This window comes from Amphibalanus amphitrite, unplaced genomic scaffold (assembly GCF_019059575.1).
Source record: "Amphibalanus amphitrite isolate SeventyFive unplaced genomic scaffold, NRLGWU_Aamphi_draft 000111F_arrow, whole genome shotgun sequence".
Lineage (NCBI taxonomy): Eukaryota > Metazoa > Arthropoda > Thecostraca > Balanomorpha > Balanidae > Amphibalanus > Amphibalanus amphitrite.
The window spans coordinates 371,585-393,833 of NW_024881606.1; the positions used below are offsets into that span (position 1 = coordinate 371,585).

A 22,249-nucleotide genomic window follows, 5' to 3' on the forward strand; every position below is an offset into this window, starting at 1 on the left:
CGTCACTGCCAGTGACATTTCGCTCAGCGCCAAAAACCAGAACACCAGAGTCCCATCTCGCTACCGTGACCCTGAATGCGTCGGCGGCGGTCCCGACTGGATGTAGAACTCTTCCGTTATTTGTGAACACGGCGGAGAGATTCGGGGACTGTCCGCGACCGTCAGTATCGCGTTTACATCTCCCCCGCGGGCATGTAAAACAAGTACACACGTCGAGGGCTGGGGTAACTCAGAACGCCGAATAACATCAAACTCAATAAGGTGATGCTCAGTGCTCACCGTGCTGCTAAAAGTACGGCGTTAATATACCTGTCTGTCGAGCTTTTTGTCTGAATCGAAAAAAAAAATGTCATAACAGCACTCAGCAGCGCCAATATCCCTGCGCCTGAACCGCCAGTTCTGGGCCACCTCGCATCCTTTACCTCGCCTCGAGCAATACAGGACAGCGAGCGACTGGCTGGCGGATTTCCCCGTCCCCTGACCACTACCGTCTCATCCCTCCCCTCATCTAGCACCCCCCCCCCCCGTTGGCAATGTCGGACGCGACAGCCCTCGGGCGTCGCCGTGAGCGATCGGGCGCCCGAGCCGCCTCCGACCCCGCCGACAGCGTCCATCGGAATGGGACTCAGCGTCGGCACACCCCGGGGCCTTGTGTTGGAAAAGGGAGGGTGAGACGGACCGCTCTGATGAGACACAAGTCCAGTTGGAAGAGATGGTTTGATGGACTAGCGGGAAATCTGACGTGATTATCACTGGCTTTGAATCCGGGGAGAGACATCGCCAGGGTATTTTGCGTGGCGATCATATGCGTTTTGGATATACATAGGTAAGTATAGATTGTTGAATCTCTCTCTCTCTCTCTCTCTCTCTCTCTCTCTCTCTCTCTCTCTCTCTCTCTCTCTCTCTCTCTCTCTCTCTCTCTCTCTCTCTCTCTCTCTCTCTCTCTCTCTCTCTCTCTCTCTCTCTCTCTCTCTCTCTCTCTCTCTCTCTCTCTCTCTCTCTCTCTCTCTCTCTCTCTCTCTCTCTCTCTCTCTCTCTCTCTCTCTCTCTCTCTCTCTCTCTCTACTACCTTTACCCTCTCTCTCTCTCTCTCTCTCTCTCTCTCTCTCTCTCTACTACCTTTACCCTCTCTCTCTCTCTCTCTCTCTCTCTCTCTCTCTCTCTCTCTCTCTCTCTCTCTCTCTCTCTCTCTCTCTCTCTCTCTCTCTCTCTCTCTCTCTCTCCCTCTCATCCAATGAGCATCGAGACAGCCAATCTTTGTGTGAACACTAGACAGCCTTGTCTATCTCAGCCATTACTGCCATGCTCTTTTGGTTTATAAAACATCTAAAAATAAAATAAACTGTCCACGGTCCACCATAAACACCCGAGGTCATATGGGTCATGACAGAGACATGTGAAGGACAAACTACATAGTACTGCCACTATACGAGCTCTAGGCATGTACGCTTGAACTTTTAAGACAGAACCAGTGCGGCCGGACACTGCGCACGTTCCACGTTCTTGCCGAAGATTGGGAGAAACAAGACGCCAGATCGTGCATAAAGGTAGGTAATCCATTACTGAAATTGAAATATCTTTATTCATAAAATAACGATCGTTATCAATTATATTGATGAATAATATTAATTGTTAGACGTTAGTTTGTCGTTAATCGTTAATTGATCGTTAATGAATAGCGAATAAACAACACTGTACGTACTGTTTTAGTAACATCTATTTCTGGTCTACAATGTGCAATGTTACCTGCGCAACCGTAGCATAGCCCCTTAGCATATATATGGAGTGACGACTTTGTATGATGCGCTTGTAGTGCGTTTAGTTTGTGACCGACCACACGGCTCCGCGAGCCGCACCGGCCGGCGCGGCGGCTAGTGAGATCATGACCTGGCCTTGTGTTGGGAAATGTACCTGCGGCATTCGGGCGGCGGAGGACATTCTCTTTCTATACTCTCGTTCCACTCTCTTTGGGCGACTCTCTCTCTCTCTAGACGTTCGGCTCAGGGCTTCAGTGTATCGGTGGTGCGCGCGGGAAGCTGCCGCGTCGCGGCAGACGAGAGTGAACGGTGTGTTTTCTCGTCACTCAACATGTAAGGACCTTAGTTTCACATTTAGCCTTCGCCGGATCTCTTACAGGATTGGCAGCATTATGCCTAGTCGCTATCGGTCACTCAGACGAGAAAGTGAGAGGGTGTTGGCAGCCTTTCTGGTTTAAGACTCCATTTCAGTTGAATCACTGGACGAGGGCGCTTACCCCCACAACATTCCACAGTACACATGCATGCATAATCATATTGCATAAGGCTGCAGCACGGTATTTGCCTGCGTGGTTCGATTGTTTGTCTCGGCTTACTTGCATGGATTCGAATCAATCTGTTTTTGGCACTTTTGGACGTTTTGATATCATGAGCCTGTTTCGGAATGACTATTTCGGTGTTATTATTTCGCTTTTTAGTATGTTTTGCATAAATCATTTTGGCTGATTGTCTTGCTTTGCTTTAGCAAACCTCCTATATGGTGGCATTGTTCAATTCTACTCTTTGGCTTGATTTGCTTCTCTCTGGCATTGATCATTTCGGCCTTCTTTTATTTACAATACCTATATTCGGGTCATCTCTTCGAAGTTAGTTATTTCTTGTAGTTGGGACTCGTTAAAGGACAGGGAGAAGGACGTGAGGAAGTAAGCTATACATATACCCCTAGACAAAGGATATCAGTTGATGAAGACAGATAATCCCTAGACAAACGACATAGATAGGTGGATCTCCAATTAGCCCGCGCGGGGCTGGGGGGGGGGGTAAATTTTACCCCCCCTCGCGAATTTTTGCGATATCTCAAAAACGGCGGCGCGCAGCGCCGCCAAACTTTCAGTACCTTTTCTTACATCAATTTGACACGTTCCCTGCAAATTTGAGCGAAATCCGTCGGAAAATTTTTGAGAAATTGACGTTTTAGTGACGTCATGTTCGCCATTTTCGCCTCAAAAACGGCAAAAGTTCAAACGCCGCTAACATCTTCATTTTTAAAGGAATCAAGACGTAACAAAAATGTTATACGTAATTTTACTTTGTCTATCAAATGGCTATCTCGGTTTTTTGAAAATTTTGGATTTTGGCCTAATTTTTTCAAAAAACTGACTTTTTTTGGGAAAATCATTATAAAATCCAAAATTTTGAGTCTATCGAAAAAACCGGAATATATGTCAGAGAAGTGGTCTATGTGCACCTACATACCAAATTTTAGAAGAATCGGTTCAAAAATGTGGGAGTTATTCACAATTTTATGACGTCACGACACACAAAATTTTTGAAAAATGTCTTTTTTGGAAGTTCTAGACCTCGTACGGAAACAAAAATAGCACCATTCGATTCGCCGTGAAAAACTGCATCAGATAGACACATTTTTAGGCCTTAACAACCAACTTCAAAATTTGACCTCACTTGACCTGACCTTGACCTGACCTCGACCTGAAATTCATCCAGAGGTGGTCCATATCACTTATTGAGTGTGCCTGTTGAATTCTATGAGTAAAATGACCCATAAAACATGTGTCGCACATGCCCTTTTCTATATTTTGTTTTTTGGTGACCTGACCTGACCTGACCTGACCTGACCTTGACCTTGACCTCTGAATGATATTGTATGCAACGAATATTGTCTTGGTAGCCTAAGAACACGTTTTGGGCGATCAGTCTCAGTCCATGACTCCATTCTTCGGCAACTACGGTGCAAGGCCGATACTGTAGAAACTTGCAATTTGTACCCTTGACCTGACCTTGACCTTGACCTCAAACTTTAAATTAAGTACATGTTTTTAGTAGTTCGTGATGAGAGCTTTCGATTGGCGTTTGAATTTTCCAAATCGGACCATTAGTTCGGGAGATAACAGGGGGGTAAAATTTACCCCCCCCCCAGCCCCGCGCGTTCGGCTGGAGACCCCAGCCCCGCGCGGGTTAACGATACTAACGCACATCGACCAGGATATGGAGATTCCCCATTCCTGATCCCGATCACTCGCCTCATTTACATCATCCTTGCCAGCACGATATCCCCACCTTCTCCAACTATCCTTTTCCTTTCCCCACCCTAACACAAAACAAGCCCCATTGAATTTACATATCTGACAGACTTTGTTATTCTTCCGCAGCGTTGCAAAACAACCTAGACGCTACATCAAACCGGCACTCATCACAGCAGCAGTCAAACTGAGCAATGGAGATCTCGCTGTCTGGGAAGCGTGTTCTGATCACCGGCGCCGGCCGAGGGATCGGCCGAGCCTTGGCGATCCGTGTGGTCGCCTGCGGGGGTCACGCGATCGCCCTGTCCCGGACCCAGGAGCACTTGGACACCCTGAAGGCCGAGTGTCCCTCGGTGGAGACGGTAACCTGCGACCTCAGCGACTGGGAGGCGACGCGCGAAGCGGTCGAGGCTCTGGGACCCGTCGACTGTCTCGTCAACAACGCTGGTGCTTTCATTTTTGAACCATTTCTGGAGGCTCGTAAGGAAAGTCTGGACACCATATTCAACGTCAACTTCAAAGGGGCCTTCAACGTTGCACAGGTGATCGCTCGAGGAATGGTTGAGCGTGGCAAGGGAGGCGTCATCATCAACATGTCTTCGGAGCTGGGACTAAGGACAATTCAGGGCGGCGCTATCTACTGCTCCTCGAAGGCGGCGCTGGACCACCTGACGCGCGTCATGACGCTCGAGCTGGGACCCAAGGGGATCCGCGTCAACTGCGTCAACCCGACGCTGGTTGAGACGGACATGTCGAGAGCTGTATGGGAGAATCCGGACACTGCCGAGTGGATTCGCACCCGGATCCCGATGGGTCAGTTCGCTTCGCTTGATGACGTGGTGAGCGCCACACTGTTCCTGCTCAGCGACCACGCCGCTATGATCAGCGGAGTAGCGCTGCCCGTGGACGGAGGAGCCACTGCGCGCTGAGAATTCCGCCACTGCGCGCTGAGAATGAGCCACTGCGCGCTGAGCATGAGCCACTGCGGCGCCGAGAAGAGCTGAGGGAGCCACTGGAGCCAAAGGCCCATCTTCAAGCAAGACGTGCATCGGCGCACAGGCCAAGAAAAGCTCATAAATGTTTTCAGGAGACTGTGGCAAGCGTCTGTGGCAAGATCACGTGCCAGGCAACTCAGCTGACCGAAATTTAATAAAAAAATATGTTGGGAATGCCTCGTCGAAGCGAGGCGCTGTTCATGTTCCGGCCTCTAGGAGCTCACGACGCATGCCAGGTCAGTGTGGGCTAGGTTCAAGCCGGCCACGCTGCAAAACATGGCGGCTGGCATGGCGCAGCGTGTATCCGTGTGTTTGCCAATGAAATGAGTAGCACATTGAGTGGTCAAAAATATATCAAAACGCAAGTACTCCGTTTTACATGCAAATACAATGTAAGAACGAACTTATGGGACGCCCTGTACATAGTGTCGACTGTGTAAATTGTGCTTTTGGATCAAGAATAAAAATAGATATCGAAGCATGCTCGCGATCCGCAAACACTTAAGTCACATACTGTACATCAATCAGGAATAGGCATAGGGGCTAAAAATAATTTCGATTGAGCGTTGATGAACGCTAAGAAAAATACAAAAAAGGAGCGGCCGACTGGCCGGACAGCCAGGCTCCTCTCCCACCTCAACCCCCTTCCCCGCCCCTAAAAGAGAAAAGTTGACTGATATGATTGATGAGATAGCAATTGTGGATGATGACTCATTGCAATGAGTGTTAAGACATGTCTTCCTTCACATCACATCATGAAAAGCTGAGCAGCAGAATGAAAACAGCACTCTTTTTTTACGAGCGAGCGAGCGCAGCGAGCGAAGTGAGTCTTTTCAATATAACGGAAAAATCTCAGTATGAGCGGCCCGGCCCGGCCCGGCCCGGCCTGGCCTGTAACGCTTTTGAGAGGCTTATATCTCAGCAACCGCTGGACCGATTGGCCTGCGGTCTTTTTTGTTGGGTAGCCCCATCCCTTCTACCCCGTAATTGACTACTTTTGATACATCTCAGTGACCGTGTGGCACGTGCCACGTGAAAAGTCAAGGGTGTTCAAGCTGTTTTGCAAAAGTAGTGATTTTGAGAGGCTCATATCTCAGCAGCCGCTTGGGCGATTGACTTGCGGTGATTTTTGTAGGGTAGCAGCATCCCTTCTACCCAAAATAGGATACTCTCGATGTATGTGGGTCACCCCCAGTGCACGTGCAAAATACAACAATAAGAGGTGCCAAATTTGTTCCCATTTCAGTAACTCGGTAATTACTGGAGCGATTTCGCTGAAACTTGGCATACAGGTAGGCACCCACCAGGCAATGCATTCCCATGTGTTGCGGTTAGGGTGCTACTGCACGTGCGCACGTGCAGGGGGCGTTTCCAGATCTCGAGAACGGCTGGGCCGATTGCGCTCAAATTTGGTACACGGTTGGGGACCAGTTAGTAGGGTGCCGTGCAAAAGTCATTTTGGACCCCGTTTGCACGTGTGCACGTGCAGAATGCCGCTTCCAGATCTCAGGAACGGCTGGGCCGATTGCGTTCAAATTTGGCACACCGCTGGCGACCGGTTAGAAGGGTGCTTTGCACAAGCCCGTTGGAAGCACCCTCTCGCCCTTCCGCACGTGCAGGGCTCACTATCTCGCTCGCTCGTTCTTCGCCCAAAAGGCGTTTTACTGGTAATAATACGTATGGCTACCAGTTACCACCCACATTTAGGTAGGTACGTCAATTCCCAATTTCCGCTAAATATACATGTGTGTGTTCGCTAAGCAAAAAAAAAAAAAAATAGCGGAGGGCCCAGTTCCCCCTTCCACCACCACCACCAACACCACCAACAACACCACCAACACCACCACCAATACCACCCACACCGACACCAACACCAACACCACCATTACCAGCGACAGCAGCAGCTTTCAGTCAATGACGAGTTATTGCAGTCAGCCCACATTAACACCACTATTTCGTGTAACCACCCATCCCCCTGTAGCATTCGTTTAGCTCTATTATATGCTATGCATATAGCAGCAAAGACACACAAATATGGCATCCTATCATCAGTTCCAGCATCCACCTGTTGACATTCAAAATTCCCTATTCGACAGTTCCCGGTAATATCAACGGCCGTTCCGGCCTGTTTCGCTCGGAAGACGGTGAATTGATCTTGAGTCAATTGAAGTGGATTCGCATGAGAAAAGAGCCGGTCAGCTGGACGTTATTACAGTTCCGATCACAGGAAACGATTTAATGGTACTCGCAAATTATGGGTATTGCACAGGATGGGCATTGGACATCAAACAATCCTATACATAGACTGAAAAAACGTATGTTTGATAAAGAACGTAGAGCGAAATTCGCTCGAACTGGCCTGTCTTATCTCTGCCAAGACATAGCAAGAATAGCCATAAGGAGGACGCAGCACCCTCAGCCGATCTCCGCGCCACTACGTCACATGAGAAGGTTAATGGGGGTTCTCAGAACACAGGAGGCATTTGACTTTGATTTCGACAGCAGCATCGGCAGTAGGTACTGCATAATCCCTTGATAGCCCTTTCGTACTGTCAGCTGCTACTGACCATTAACTAATGCTGGTAGTAGAATAGCTCACGCTTCGCCAATCACTAGAACCAAGTCCTCAGAGGTAGCTATTGATTACTGGTAAGTTACCTAGCACATGGTCTACACCTTTTTAGGCGCAAATTAATCTAACTGAAGACGAAATTAAAACAAGTGAAATCCAATTTAAGACAAGTGAAGCCCATATTAAAACAGTTGAGATCCAAATTAATCTTTGTGAAATGCATTTTAAAACAATTGAAATGCAATTTAAAACAGTTGATGAGTTTAACATTATTGGATGTGTTGAACATTTACCTATGTGGCGATTGTTGAAGCTATGATACCTTAACCTATGCCTATGCAGGTGGGTGCACTGATGTGCCTAACGGAGGTTTACTAAAACAAGGTGCATGGTTTTGCACAGTAAAATTGCACGTGAAAAAAAAAACTAATTTTACTGACATTTTTTCTGAGCTGAAGACGACGGCTCCTTTGAGTCCTGCTTATTTCACTCACTTGAAGTAGATTGGTGTGAAAAGTTGGCTTTATAGTCTATGTAATATTCATTTCTTCTGTAAATACCAATAACTTCTGTACCATACAATTGCATTGCATCATGGAGGGTGACCTTCAGGTCTTAGAAGACACGGATCAGGAAGTTGACCAACCAGCGCCGGCAAACACGCCGAATCGACGTGGAGTCAAACCAGGAACCCGGCGTGGGCACTACGTCCGAGTCCTACGTGATGCTCGGAAGCGGATTATAGACTGCTTCAAAGCTGGCGGCGACTGGAAGCAGGCCGCCACTGCCAATGGAGTTGCCGTGAAGACTGCCTACGGCTACATTCGGCGAGGCGAGGGTGACGGTGACGGGCCACCAAGGAAGCGAGGTGGCGCAACGGTCTGCAAGGTGGACGCGGCAATGATTGACACTTTAGTGGGCTATGTGGAAGCTAGCCCTCAGCTCACTCTGAAGGAGATCGCGAACAAACTGCGCGAGGAGACTGGTGTGCAGCTGTCCACCAACACTGTTCACAAGCACCTGAGTGGTCGCATGTACACGGTTAAGAAGGTCCTGCCCGAGCCGGTAACAATGAACAGTGCGACAAATAAAGACAGAAGAGCCACCTTTGTGCGAAAGGTAATGGAAGCCACTGGTGCTGGCAAGACGATCCTGTACATGGACGAAACAAATGTAAATTTGTTTCTCCGACGTTCAGAGGGACGGTCCCGCCGCGGCCAACGGTGCTGCGTGAAGGTCGCCACAGGTAAGGGCGACAACATCCATGTCATCGGCGCCATAAGCCAAACGGGCATGGTGTACTGGGAGCGGCGGCGCGGATCGTTCCGCAAGGAGGACTGCTGCGAATGGCTCCGGCGAGCTCTTCGACACTGTCCAGAGCCGATGGAGAATGTCGTGGTGGTGTGCGACAACGCGCCAGCCCACACCGACCTGGAGGCCATCCAAGCGGAGCCAGAGTTTGAGGGCGTCCAAATCCTCCGCACCGCCCCCTACAGCGCACCCCTTAACCCCATTGAGGAGTGCTGGTCGGCGATGAAGGCGGCGATGAAGAACAGCATGACAGCCAGCTTTCAGGAGATGATGACGCCAGAGACGGGGATCTCACAGACCGAGCACCGGCTTCGATATCTCGAGCGCAACATTGATGCCGCCATGCCTCGCATCACACCCATCATGTGCATGCACGCTTGCAATCACGTCCAAAAGCACTTCGCTGGGTGTCTGGCACTCATGGACTTGGCGATGGGCGTGTGAGCGCTACACTCGTAGTGCAATGATTATCGGATTGCATGGAACGAGAACTACCGGGTGCGGCCGGGGGAGGCGGTCACGGTGCCAGGTTTTCCGCGGCCGCTCCAATGTGCCGCACCGGGGGCCAGCATCGCCCATGAATTACCGTAAGAATGTAAACAGCGCACTTGTTGTCAATGAATTACACCGACATTTATTGGTATTGAGCATGATCATTGATGTTTGTACCGTACCAATATACGATGGCATTGGACATTGGTTTCCCACAGCGATATTACCTCCTGCCCGGTCAGGATTTTTGTCTTCGTCCTGGAAAGAATACAAATAAAGACGATGTCATTTGGTATTTGATTTTACATTTTCTTCTTGAAATCATAAGCAAATTGATCACTCATTGGCAATCATTTGCGACACCAATAGCTTTCTGCAGTTCGTATATTCTGCGGTCTTTCAAGCGTTTTAAACTGCATTTCAATTGTTTTTAAATGCATTTCACAAAGATTAATTTGGATCTCAACTGTTTTAATATGGGCTTCACTTGTCTTAAATTGGATTTCACTTGTTTTAATTTGGTCTTCAGTTAGATTAATTTGCGCCTAAAAAGGTGTAGTTGAGCCTGTCTCATTTGTGGTAAGAAACGCATGGAAACTGCAACAACCCAGGAGGATTCACGATGCTGTAAATCCATTGCAATCATCAATATACGCAAAGCAATAGAGTACGTTCGTCGCCCACAACACTTCATATTGGCGGCCAATGCATTTTCAGGAGTATCTGGTTGCAGCTAATGTGAAGCTTCAAATAACGGAACTTAACTGATAACAAACGTTCGTGACTTAATCACAGTATGTTCGTTATTCATACCTATAGGTACGGATTATATACTTCCCGTAATCCATATCTATTCCTATTGAGCGCACGATTCCAATCTAAATGCTATTAACGACTCCACGGTGCCGCCACCGCCAAAGGGCACGAACATGCTTGTGGTTATTCGGTATGCATGAGCTTGTCGGATACATGCCACGCTATGCGTGGATCAATGTACTCGATGCTGACGATTCTTGTTATGTCGTATCTTAATATTTCAGGGCTCTAGGCTCCTGACAAAAACAGTTATGTTTCTTTCATTTTGCAATAACCGTATTATGGTGCTGGTGCATATTGTTCAATGCAGAATGCTCACATAGGTATGTGTAGTGTTTTCTGTAACGCTGCCCAAAGTAGACCAATTGAGAGATCCAAAACAAGACCATTTTGTGTCAGTGCATCGTAATTCACATTGAAACCTCGCCTTGTAACCCAAATCATTAACAGATAGCCACGCCACCAGGTGTTAGACTCAGCCCGCCATCACGCCCCGACATTGGAGGCTGCAACGCCCAAAACGTGGCTATTGAAGTCTGTTCAGCGGCACTTCGCCCATGTGTAAATGGTGCAGGCAACGCCAACAAAGTCGCATACCTTACGTTACATGATTTGTACGTATTTTCTCAATAAGTTGCCCAGCAGACGTCAGGGCAGCTGAATGATAATCATGACACAATCCACAGTTCACAGTCGAGGTCAAATTTGAATGGTTTTAATTTATCCGTCAAGCCAACGCTTGCACCAATTAAAAAAAGGTGTTGGCTGAGTTTTAAAGGGAGAATATGGCCTTTCTTATTTCGGTTAACCCTCGCCCGCACATGCCATTTTCCCATCCATGGAGGCCATCACGCACATGGGGGGACCCCCCACGCGCCATTTCATTCCTGTTGGAGATAGAGCTTCGCGGTAAGACCAAAAAGATTCTTTGGGAAGAGACGAATCCAATGATACCCAGTTTTACCTTCTCAGGTCAGTCATTGACCTTCCAGGTCAGGTCAAACTAAAAAAAATGTTGCTGTTTTGGGTCACCGTTGGATATCAAGTGCGCTGCTCATCATATACCGATGATGATGCCGTTTTGTGGTGCCAAGCCAGCTAGAACCTCTTTGTCACACTATCCGACAAGGTTTTTACTGCTGAGGTCATTTCAGGTCAAGTTAGGTCAAGGTCAAGGACCTGTGTTTATATGTCTGTGTGTGTCTGTGTGCATACTGATGTGTGCACCGATTGCTTATGTGTCCACATTACATGAGATCATGGAATGAGAAGGTTTTACCAAAATACAGTCAAAGAAACCTCACAAAAAGTGAATTCAGCTAGCCTAAAACGCAATGATTTTAGATGACCTAGGTTGACCTTAACCCTGACCTTGACAAATGACATCTGTACATCGTCGAACAGCATGTTCCATGATAGGTGGGAGGTATGACTGGTAAAAAAGGCCGAAATCAAGGTGTCAAAAGCTCACAAGACCCATAGCCAACGCAAGATATTGAGTATTAGGTAAGTAAGTAAGCGATGTGAGTAAAATTGTTTTAATTTACATTTTAATTTCTTGTTTTCTTTCCAAAAATGATCCTAAATCAGATTTTTGGTAATATTACTAAGTGCTCGAGCGAGGAACATATTGAATATAATTAGATAAATAAAAAAAGTTGACCTTTTCCTCGACATCAAAAATGTAAAAAGCCGAATAATATATTTTAAAAAACGGTGAGCTTTCGGCCACTGGCCTTTATCAAACCAACGTGATAACAATGTTAAAAGACGATCCTGTGAATAATCTGTCTGCCATTTTTCAAAAACCGAAGATCGTGATATTTTAGGAAAGGCGCTACTCATAAGGGCAACCTATTTGATAGACCGATTGTCTACATAGTGTCCGATGTACGTAACATACATAATATACAATTGTACACGTAGCTGTCAAACACACATCGTATGGAAGGTATGTACACTAACGCCGATGTACATCACACACATAACAAAATAATATACACATACACATATTAATCGATTGAGTTGAAAAGGCTACACGCTCACAAGATACACATGATACAGGCGCTTACATGATTGGCCACGACGAAAGATTTGAGTTTATGTGCGGGCGGTTTGCTTTTATAAGTAGGGATTCTGCGATTTTTCTGTCCGGGTGGTCTTTGGAGCGATAAAGGACGCGAACCTGAAGAGGAAGGGATGATTTGTTTAGCGGCGCGCCGGGGTGGTGCTCACGGAAGTGGTCTCCCATCGGGGTCCCTTCGGATGCGCTCAAGGCGTCTCGTAAATGTTCGTTAAATCTTAGTCGAACAGGTCGTTTTGTCTCGCCAATATATGTGCCGTCGTCACCCTTTCCTTCACACAACTTACAATTTAGCCTGTAGACGACGTTCTTCTGTGTACAATCACCTGAAAAATCTGATTTACACATGTTGCATCGTGGGCCTCCAGGGCAGATAGGTTTAGATAGTGATGATCTAACCAGTTTGTTTCGTAGCTTTTGGGGGTTCCTCCATGCTATCCTGACAGCTAAGCCAGATTTCCTAACTTTACTTTGAATTTTGCATAGCAGTTCTTCATCTATGTACGGTAAACATAAGAAGCCATCTTCGCCCTTGTCTCGACTAACTTTACCCATCCTGGATCTGGACCCTTGCTGTTTGACCTCCCACAAGAGCCTTCTAAGAACTTTCTCTGGGTACCCATTTTGAACCAACAATGTCCAAATCTTGTCTATACTCGCCCTCTCTTTAGCACTGCTCGAAGAGTTCCTGATCGCTCGCCGAAACTGACTACGGACTATGTTTTGTTTAGTAGACTTCGGGTGGGCTGATTTATAGTGCAGGATGATCCCTGAGTTCGTAGGTTTTATGTAAAGTTCCGTTTCAATCTTCGTAACCTGGCCCTGGGTCACTACTGTCACTAAGGTATCTAGGAAGGCCACACCCGACTTTGTACCGGAATGCTCCATGGTAAAGCGGAGTGTCGGATGAAGCGAGTTTAAATGCGACAGAAAATCTACTAAAGCCTGCTCTCCATAGGTCCACACGCCTGCGTAATCGTCAATGTACCGAACCAAAAAGGACGGTTTCTGATCCAGGTTTTCTAACGCTTTGCGCTCAAAACGATCCAGAAAGAGAATGGCTATGGGAGGGGCACATGGATTGCCCATAGCGATCCCTAGTGTTTGTCGGTAAAATTTATCATCAAACCTAAATACGTTCTTGGTGAGACAATGCTGAAGGAGATGTTTAATATCATCCTGGGAGAGACCGAAGGTATCCACCTCATCCTGGTGAGCCTCTAACTTCTCCATCACCGCATCGATAGCCTCAGGGATGGGGATGCTTCCATACAAATTCACAACATCTATGCTGAAGAATATAGATCCCTCGGCGAGCCCCTGTCCCTCTGAGTGAGCTGCTAACCGCTTTAGGAAATCACTAGTGTCCCACAAGTGCGTTTCCACAAAGTTCAATAGCTGCTTTCAAAACTTTCCTGTAGACGTCGTCTACAGGCTAAATTGTAAGTTGTGTGAAGGAAAGGGTGACGACGGCACATATATTGGCGAGACAAAACGACCTGTTCGACTAAGATTTAACGAACATTTACGAGACGCCTTGAGCGCATCCGAAGGGACCCCGATGGGAGACCACTTCCGTGAGCACCACCCCGGCGCGCCGCTAAACAAATCATCCCTTCCTCTTCAGGTTCGCGTCCTTTATCGCTCCAAAGACCACCCGGACAGAAAAATCGCAGAATCCCTACTTATAAAAGCAAACCGCCCGCACATAAACTCAAATCTTTCGTCGTGGCCAATCATGTAAGCGCCTGTATCATGTGTATCTTGTGAGCGTGTAGCCTTTTCAACTCAATCGATTAATATGTGTATGTGTATATTATTTTGTTATGTGTGTGATGTACATCGGCGTTAGTGTACATACCTTCCATACGATGTGTGTTTGACAGCTACGTGTACAATTGTATATTATGTATGTTACGTACATCGGACACTATGTAGACAATCGGTCTATCAAATAGTTTGCCCTTATGAGTAGCGCCTTTCCTAAAATATCACGATCTTCGGTTTTTGAAAAATGGCAGACAGATTATTCACAGGATCGTCTTTTAACATTGTTATCACGTTGGTTTGATAAAGGCCAGTGGCCGAAAGCTCACCGTTTTTTAAAATATATTATTCGGCTTTTTACATTTTTGATGTCGAGGAAAAGGTCAACTTTTTTTATTTTTTTATTTATCTAATTATATTAAATCAGATTTTGTGGGAAAAGGTTATGTTCGTCCTTTAAGCACACATATTCTGTGTTCTCATAATTGATCTGATGACAGAGAAAAGTCACGACCATGTTATGTCAACGGAATTTGTCTTCTTTAACCCTCGCATGTGTAGGGGGCCCATGGTTTTTCGCAAATAACTCGCGTAAAAAGCGACTGATCACGATGAAACTTTCAGTACCCTCGCATTGATCAATTTTACACCTACCCTGAAAATTTCATGACCCTGACCCAAACGATCTTTGACCTGTGACCTCTTTTCCGAGACCATGTTTGGCCGGAATCGCGATTCCGCGTATGTCGGCTCGCATTAGCCGCGCGTTTGCAAGCTTTTCGTGGTTTCAAACGTTCAAACATGTGATTTGATGTTGCTCCCATGCATAAGGGTGGATATCAAGGTCACCTGAAGGTCAGGTCAGGTCACTGACCTTTGACCTCGGTCAGTGACCTCGGTTCACTTTTCGAGTTTTACCTGTTTCTAGGCTAGTTTTTTAGCTGAATTCGAATTTAGCAACCATTTGAACATTTACGAAGCAGTTTTGGTGACTTCGTAACATGTTACGAAGCTGTCAGAGGCGGTTGACACGTACTACGAATACCCATCACGACGCTTACTGGTTGACCTGACGTGACCTGACCCGACCTAGTCTAAATACTTAAAGACATCATCTGTGATCAAAATTAACACGACATTCGTGATCAGCACCCCGAAAACCCCTTAACAGCCACACTTTACGACTTTCTAACAGGTCCCGATTTTCCCGACTTTGGGTCATTGACCTGACCTGGAAGGTCAACCAATGACCTAGGACCTTAAAATTGGATATCATCGGCTTCCTCTCGTCACGCGCAACACGCTCGTTTTTTTCCGCGAAGCTCTAGCTCGATCAGGGGCCAAGCGGCAAGGGGGGTCCAACCGACCCCCCCCCCTACACATTAGAAGCTGGCAAACGCCGCACACATGCGAGGGTTAATAGCTAGGATTGTGTAAATATTGAAGTAAATCACTCTGTTCATCAGTGACGGCGGAACACCTTCAATTAAGGGGGGGGGGGGGGCACTGGCGACTTTTGGTCCCATTCTTTCCATGCAACGCCATAGGGCTAATGTTAAAATGCCAAAATCAAAGGGATGCACGGTGCCCCGGTGCCCCCCCCCCCTCGTTCCACCGCCTATGCTGTTCATCGTTTCTTTTTTTGCTGTTGAGCCTAAGTAAGAATAAATAAGTGACTGGATTTTTGTGACATTGGCGTCAACCAAGTTCATTTGGATTCAAGTGATGCTTTTTCATATAGCTTGTCATACAATAAAGGCAGACTACCTAATCTATCGTCTGGGCATCGCCCAGGCGCCTGGGCCTGGTTACCGTCCTCTTCCCCCACCCTTGCCGTCTGCGTTGTGGGGAACAAGGGATTGGACACTCAAGGCAACACATTTCAATAAAGCTATCGCAATTTTATACTGAAAAAGGTTTAAATTACATATTACGTTTAGTTATCACTAGCCAGGAATATGATTAGGAGATCAATCAGAGTTCGGTATCAAACTGTAATTGCATGCCATGTTACGCTTGTTCGATACAGTACTGCGATGCACGGGCGTGGATACCGAATGGGCGGTGAAGCGATCGACCTCCTGGGTATAAAAGCGCATACCTGTGTCCAGGACACCGACATTGACCATCAGACGGCCGACCTTAGCGCACAGCACCTGCGATCGTCTTTCGCTACTGAACCATCATGTAAGTTCCGGCATCGACTGTTCATTGTTCGAGGCCGTAACCCAGCAGATTTCCTGATACAGGCACAAGCCGGAACATAGCTGTCCCTGTTCTTCTTTATTTTGTCTGATGATAAGAGCATTGGGTTTTTGACAACGCATCGAACAAGGAACATCACTTCATTATTTCGTTTCATTCAGTATTATTTCACTTGCCGTGTAGCGTGTTGTCAGTATACTAAAGAATAGTGTTTTAACTATTGACAACAAACCTTCGGTTATCTTATTTCAAAGGAGCGTCTTTCAAGTATGCTTCGGAACGCAAAACGGAGAGCTTGTATCAGCATAGCAGCTTCTTAGAAACATAAAGAGCTTGTGTTCAGGTGGGATTTACGATTGATATCTGAGTCTCTTTTATTTTTCTTCTCAGAACTATTGAGCTATCAAAACACTGCATTAAACAGCTCTGCACTCACAGCAACAGTCAGCCTAAGCAATGGAGATCTCGCTGTCTGGGAAGCGCGTTCTGATCACCGGCGCCGGCCGAGGGATCGGCCGAGCCTTGGCGATCCGTGTGGTCGCCTGCGGGGGTCACGTTATCGCCCTGTCCCGGACCGAAGAACACCTGGACACCCTGAAAGATGAGTGCCCCTCGGTGGAGACGGTAACCTGTGACCTCAGTGACTGGGAGGCGACGCGCGAAGCGGTCGAGGCTATCGAGCCCGTGGACTGTCTCGTCAACAACGCGGGCATTCTTATCCTGGAGCCCTTTCTGGAGGCTACAAAGGAAGCTCTGGACACCATGTTTGACGTGAACGTGAAAGGGGCCTTCAACGTTGCACAGGTGATCGCTCGAGGAATGGTTGAGCGTGGCCAGGGAGGCGTCATCATCAACATGTCTTCTGAGCTGGGACTAAGGACAGTTCAGGGCGGCTCTCTCTACTGCGCCTCGAAGGCGGCGCTGGACCACCTGACGCGCGTCATGACGCTCGAGCTGGGACCCAAGGGGATCCGCGTCAACTGCGTCAACCCGACAGTGGTGGAGACGGACATGACGAAGTCCGTGCGGGAAGACCAGGCCATGGCCGACTGGATCCTCACCCGGATTCCGATGGGTCGGTTCGCCACCACAGAAGACGTGGTGAGCGCCACAATGTTCCTGCTCAGCGACCACGCCGCCCTAATCACTGGCGCCTCACTGCCCGTGGACGGAGGCGCCCTGGCGCGCTGAGAAGAGATGCAGAGGAAACTAATCGAGAAGAGCTTCTGCGCCGGCTGAGCAAAGGTGGATGGGAGGGACACTGGATTCAGTTCAGAGGAGCTAACGCAAGCTGAGCCGAGGAGTAGTCACCCATCATGACGGCTGAGGATGATGGCTAGCGTTGTAAAAATATAATTGTGTTCTACAAACATTCATGCTTTGCCCTTTCAGTTCCCAGTGAACGTGGTAGAAATGATGATTTGAGACATGTTTGTGTTATCTATAGCACGTAGACTTTTACATGTCACTAAAGGACCCGCACTTACCCATCTGCTCGTCCTTAGTCCAAGTGAAAAAATTACGTGTGTCAGAATGGTGCCTGTTACTGGAATTCTATAAATAAAAAAAAATGTAATACGCTCGCAAGCATCGACTGGCGACCGCCCTTTCCCCAGCCCGCCCCCCCCCCCCCTGGCTGTAGCTGTGGCGGCCTGCGCCGTGTATTCACCCGGTCTGGTGCACACAACATTCCTGTGGCATGTCCTTTTTTGTGAAAAAGTGGAAATATACAATATACATGCTCCTATTTGTACCTACCACTGAGGAAAGACCACGCCCGAATATATAACTGTTTTTTTCTTTAATTTTCATGGATATCAGCGAGAAGCTATTCTCGTCCTTTTAATAATCTTATTAACCAGTATAGCGCCTTATGGGGCGACTAACGGAGCGAGCGAGAGGGTGGGCCTTGCACGTGCGAAATTGCGAGGGGGTACCTCCAACTGACTTGTGCACGGCACCCTACTAACCGGTCTCTAGCGATGTGCCGAATTTGAGCACAATCGGCCCAGCCGTTCTCGTGATCTGGAAGCGGCACCCTGCACGTGCGCACGTGCAAAATGGGTCCCAACTGACTTGTGCACGGCACCCTACTAACTGCTCCGTAACCGTGTACCAAATTTGAGCGCAATCGGTCCAGCCGTTCTCGAGATCTGGAATCGACCCCTGCACGTGCGCACGTGCAGCAGCACCCCAACTCTGGCACATGGATATGCATTGCCTAGTGGCTGCCTACCTACATGCCAACTTTCAGCGCAATCGGCCAAGTAGTTACCAAGATATTGCAACAATTACAAAAGTGACACCTCTTCGTTTTGCACGTGGCACGTGCATAAGGGGTCACCTACATGCATCGGGAATAGTCCAATACTTGGTAGAAGGAATGAAGCTACCCTACAAAAAGTACCGCGTGTAAATCGGTCAAGTGGTTGCTGAGATATAAGCGTCGCAAAACCGTGACCACGGCCGGCCGGCCGGCCGCTCATACTCAGAAATTTCCGTTAATCTAAGGAAAGACTCCGCTCGCTTCGCTCGCTCCGTAACAATGCCCCACAAAACGTATAAATAGTTACCTAATAAAAGCAGGCACCTTTTGTGTTTTCCACCTTCATTTAACACTGAGCCTGAATAAATATTGGTAATGCGTGTGATTTATCTAGTAACTGAGCATCTGTCAAAAATAACAACGAAGTAAGACATCCGTCAATATTATAACTACTCAGAGCACGCACACTTGCTATATTCGTCCAGAAAATACACCCACATCTAATCATCATTCCGTAACACGTATCCTATCGATGCTATTCACATTCAGTGCCACCTCTCGCACCCTGTGGCAGTGCTTTATTTTAGATCCAATTATGCGAAATTATGGAACGTTAATGTAATTATGCGTTTCAATCCCACGCCACTTGCGGAGAGCTCTATCCTCTATCGTTTACCAGCTCTCAAAACTTCTCTCTCTCTCTCTCTCTCTCTCTCTCTCTCTCTCTCTCTCTCTCTCTCTCTCTCTCTCTCTCTCTCTCTCTCTCTCTCTCTCTCTCTCTCTCTCTCTCTCTCTCTCTCTCTCTCTCTCTCTCTCCCTCTCCCTCTCCCTCTCTCTCTCTCTCTCTCTCTCTCTCTCTCTCTCTCTCTCGCCCCACGCCGTCTGGCCCCGACCCACGTCTGCCCGCACCCTGGCCTCGTATATCCGGCCAGGGCCGCACGGACAGCGCCAACCATCAACAAACACGTGTTAAGTGGCCTGTAGACTGTCGCTGCCGACTGCAGTCTGCCCCGGCCGCTGCAAACGACACGCCGTCTCACTGGCCGCGCCGCCAAGGATCAAGGGACACCACGCGGTGCGTGCCGGCTAAATATTTGCGTTACGGACGACGTGAGAGGTGGTGCTATCGATGAACCGCGCGACGGACGAGAGAGACGCGGCAGAGGGGTGGAGAGACGCGGCAGAGCGGGGAGGAGGGGCTGCAGGGTAGAGGGGAGGGGTGGAGAGAGGTCCCAGGTGGTGTGGACACGGCGCTCTCGGCGGCCAATGTGTCCGCAGATTGAAGACAGAAGGGCAGAGGTGGACAGAGCTGGAGGAGTCCAGCCGCTGTGACGGCAAACCGCCGGCGGAGAGGGTAGAATCACTTTCAAACAATCGTATCTGGGGCGAAACACCGTGATCACATTTCCCCCGTGTTGTCTGCACTGGGCTGGCCCAAAATCACGGATTTAGTCACCTATCGCGACAACATTCGTGTTTTCAGAGCGCTGAAGGACCCGCTCGCTCCCGCGGCATTACGCACTTTGTTCACAACACGGGCGGCTGTGTCTGCGCGCGCCACACGCTCCACGCTGTCGACCTAGCCCGTCCCCCCCCCCACACACACACGTATACGTGTGTGTGTGGGGGGGGGGGACGGGCTAGGTGTACCATGTCTTTTGTGTGTGTGATCGAATCAAATACTAAACCATGCAATGGAATGATTCGAAATACATTGAACTGAACTGAACGCTAGAATGATAGTTTGAACCTGAAGCTGACCATTAAACGTGAGATAACATGGTTGGAAATCTTTTGTTACCAACACAACTTGGCTCTAACTACTTTTATAGGTGACATCACGAACAGTCTGCCTAGTTTCAAGCTGGGTGACTTGCATGTTGATTCTCTTCTGAATAATCGCTTGGAAACAGCATGGCAAAAACGTTCATGCTGCTTCAAAGGCTGCCACTATTTTATTTGCAGATCACCTCGCATAAATTAAAATCTGAAGACCTCCACACCTTGTTCCACACTGAATCTGACAAAAGTTGTTGTAGCAATCTTGTTTTTTTTTTTTTGTTGCTTTTCTGGATTCACACGTTTGAACGTCGCCAGCAATTTCCAGTCTCATGGTTTGGGCGCGGGCAGAAGCTTCAGTGTCATGATGGTTTGAACGGCGCCGGGAGCTCCAGTCCCTTGGTTTGACTGCTGCACCGACAGCTCCATTATTGCGGCTTGACCGCCATTCGCAGCTTCAGTATTACCACTTGACCACCGTCAGCAGCTGCAGTCCATGCTTTGACCACCGGAGTCCAGTCTCATCATAGTCTGACCGCCGCCGGCAGTTCAAATATCACAGTTAAACACCGGTCGCAGCTCCAATACCACGGTTCGACCGCCTTCCGGCAGGCCAGTCCTCTGAGGCCGGCGCCGAGAGCTGATTGTGGCCGCCGCGCCGCCGGCCGCCGCGCCCGGCCCGGGACAGCTGACCGATCCCCTGCCGCGGCAAATAGATGACCGGCCATGGCCGTCCTCCGTCACATTCGTGTTTAATCAGACGTGACTGGAACAGCTGATAAGGTGCAGCTGGGTGTGCAGGGGAGGACCAGTGTGTGCGCAAGCGGAGAGGCCATGGGACGACACTAGCGCCGTGAACGAAAGATGTGGCCTATTTCTCACCCAAGCATATCGTAAGTCAATACTCACTAACGTGCGCAAGATGGTAAACAAAACGAATATCACGAAACAATGCCAACAGATGGAACACAAGTCTTTTTCGAGTGCGGACATTTTCCAAACTCGGGGTCACTAGGCTATCCCACTATGATGTAGGCCCTAAACTATATTTGAGGTCGCTGGACGACCAGGGTCGGCTGGAAATGCGTGCCGCGTGCCTCAGCCCATGAATCCAGCCCGGGAGCGCAATATTGTCCAGATTGTGGCAGAGCGTGTCGATAGCGGCCACTCCGGCGGCCCAACAGGCAATAAGGAGTCGACGCTGGCAGAGCTCGCCAAACGTCTAGATGATGCCGAGCTATCAAGAGCGGCGAGCTGACCAAGTTGGTTATGAGCGGCAGCTGGGGTTCCAGCAGTCAGTAGTCAGTTCCTACTGTGACATGCCGCGATAGAACCAGCAAGTGAGATGCCTTATTCATTTTCTTCGAGACTTGCCATAAGAGAATATTGTATGTGTACAGCCTACTGAATATGAAAAGTAAATTCGATAGTAATTAAATTTAAGTTGTAAGTCCATTTTTAGCTTTCAAGTCAAAAACATATCCGAATTGTCACGCCACTAATTGCAAGTAAATTTTTAGTTTTTAGGTTTAAAAAGGATTTATTTTCTTTTGATACAAATAGCTGTCAGAAACATTTACAAAAACACGATCTTTGTACTACAGGCAGGTCCAAGCAGTTATGCTTGAAATCAACATAAGAATGAAATCAGTTAAGATAAACCATGTGCTTCCGTTGTTGGAACATATCTGATACCCAAATGGTAGCTCTCCCAAGAATTATCGCATCTGACCAAAACCATCTCCCTTCACCCCCTCTCCTGAGTGACAAACACTGACGCCGCCCATGGATTCCCGACCGATGTGGACTTCAGTGAACCTAAAGAACCATCGCCTTATCGCCAACTACTGAAGGCCCGATGCGATTACGAGTAAGCCGTGTGGCGTTGCAGCCATGCAGTTCCGACGGCTTGCACTCGGCCGTAGAAACGTATATCTCCAACTGA

At 48.2% G+C, this 22,249-nt stretch overlaps 2 protein-coding genes across 5 annotated transcripts in view; both read left to right on the plus strand.

The window, feature by feature from the left end:
- Positions 1-18,004, plus strand: part of LOC122381015 (L-xylulose reductase-like) — a 32,709-nt gene extending 14,705 nt beyond the window's left edge. The window contains exons 1-2 of one of the 3 annotated variants that reach the window (XM_043364695.1): positions 4,169-4,188; positions 16,692-18,004. In XM_043364695.1, the coding sequence (XP_043220630.1) occupies positions 16,716-17,450 (735 nt within the window). In that variant the 5' untranslated portion in view covers positions 4,169-4,188; positions 16,692-16,715 and the 3' untranslated portion in view covers positions 17,451-18,004. Of the gene's footprint in view, positions 1-4,168; positions 4,189-15,840; positions 16,242-16,649 lie in introns of those variants that run through there. The other 2 variants (XM_043364693.1, XM_043364694.1) reach the window with 2 other exon arrangements.
- Positions 1,247-5,491, plus strand: LOC122381014 (L-xylulose reductase-like). Of its 2 annotated transcripts, none has more exons than XM_043364692.1 (2): positions 1,247-1,547; positions 4,148-5,491. In XM_043364692.1, exon 2 carries the CDS (start codon positions 4,213-4,215, stop codon positions 4,945-4,947), a length of 735 nt encoding a protein of 244 aa, XP_043220627.1. In that variant the 5' UTR covers positions 1,247-1,547; positions 4,148-4,212; the 3' UTR covers positions 4,948-5,491. The 2 variants fall into 2 exon arrangements, with proteins under 2 accessions (XP_043220627.1, XP_043220626.1); XM_043364691.1 differs by lacking the exon at positions 1,247-1,547 and adding an exon at positions 2,003-2,090.
- Positions 18,005-22,249: the final 4,245 nt, after the last annotated feature.

Excerpts from the sequence above, each read along its gene's own strand:
- LOC122381014 (XM_043364692.1), top strand. The coding sequence starts at position 4,213 with ATGGAGATCTCGCTGTCTGGGAAGCGTGTTCTGATCACCGGCGCCGGC.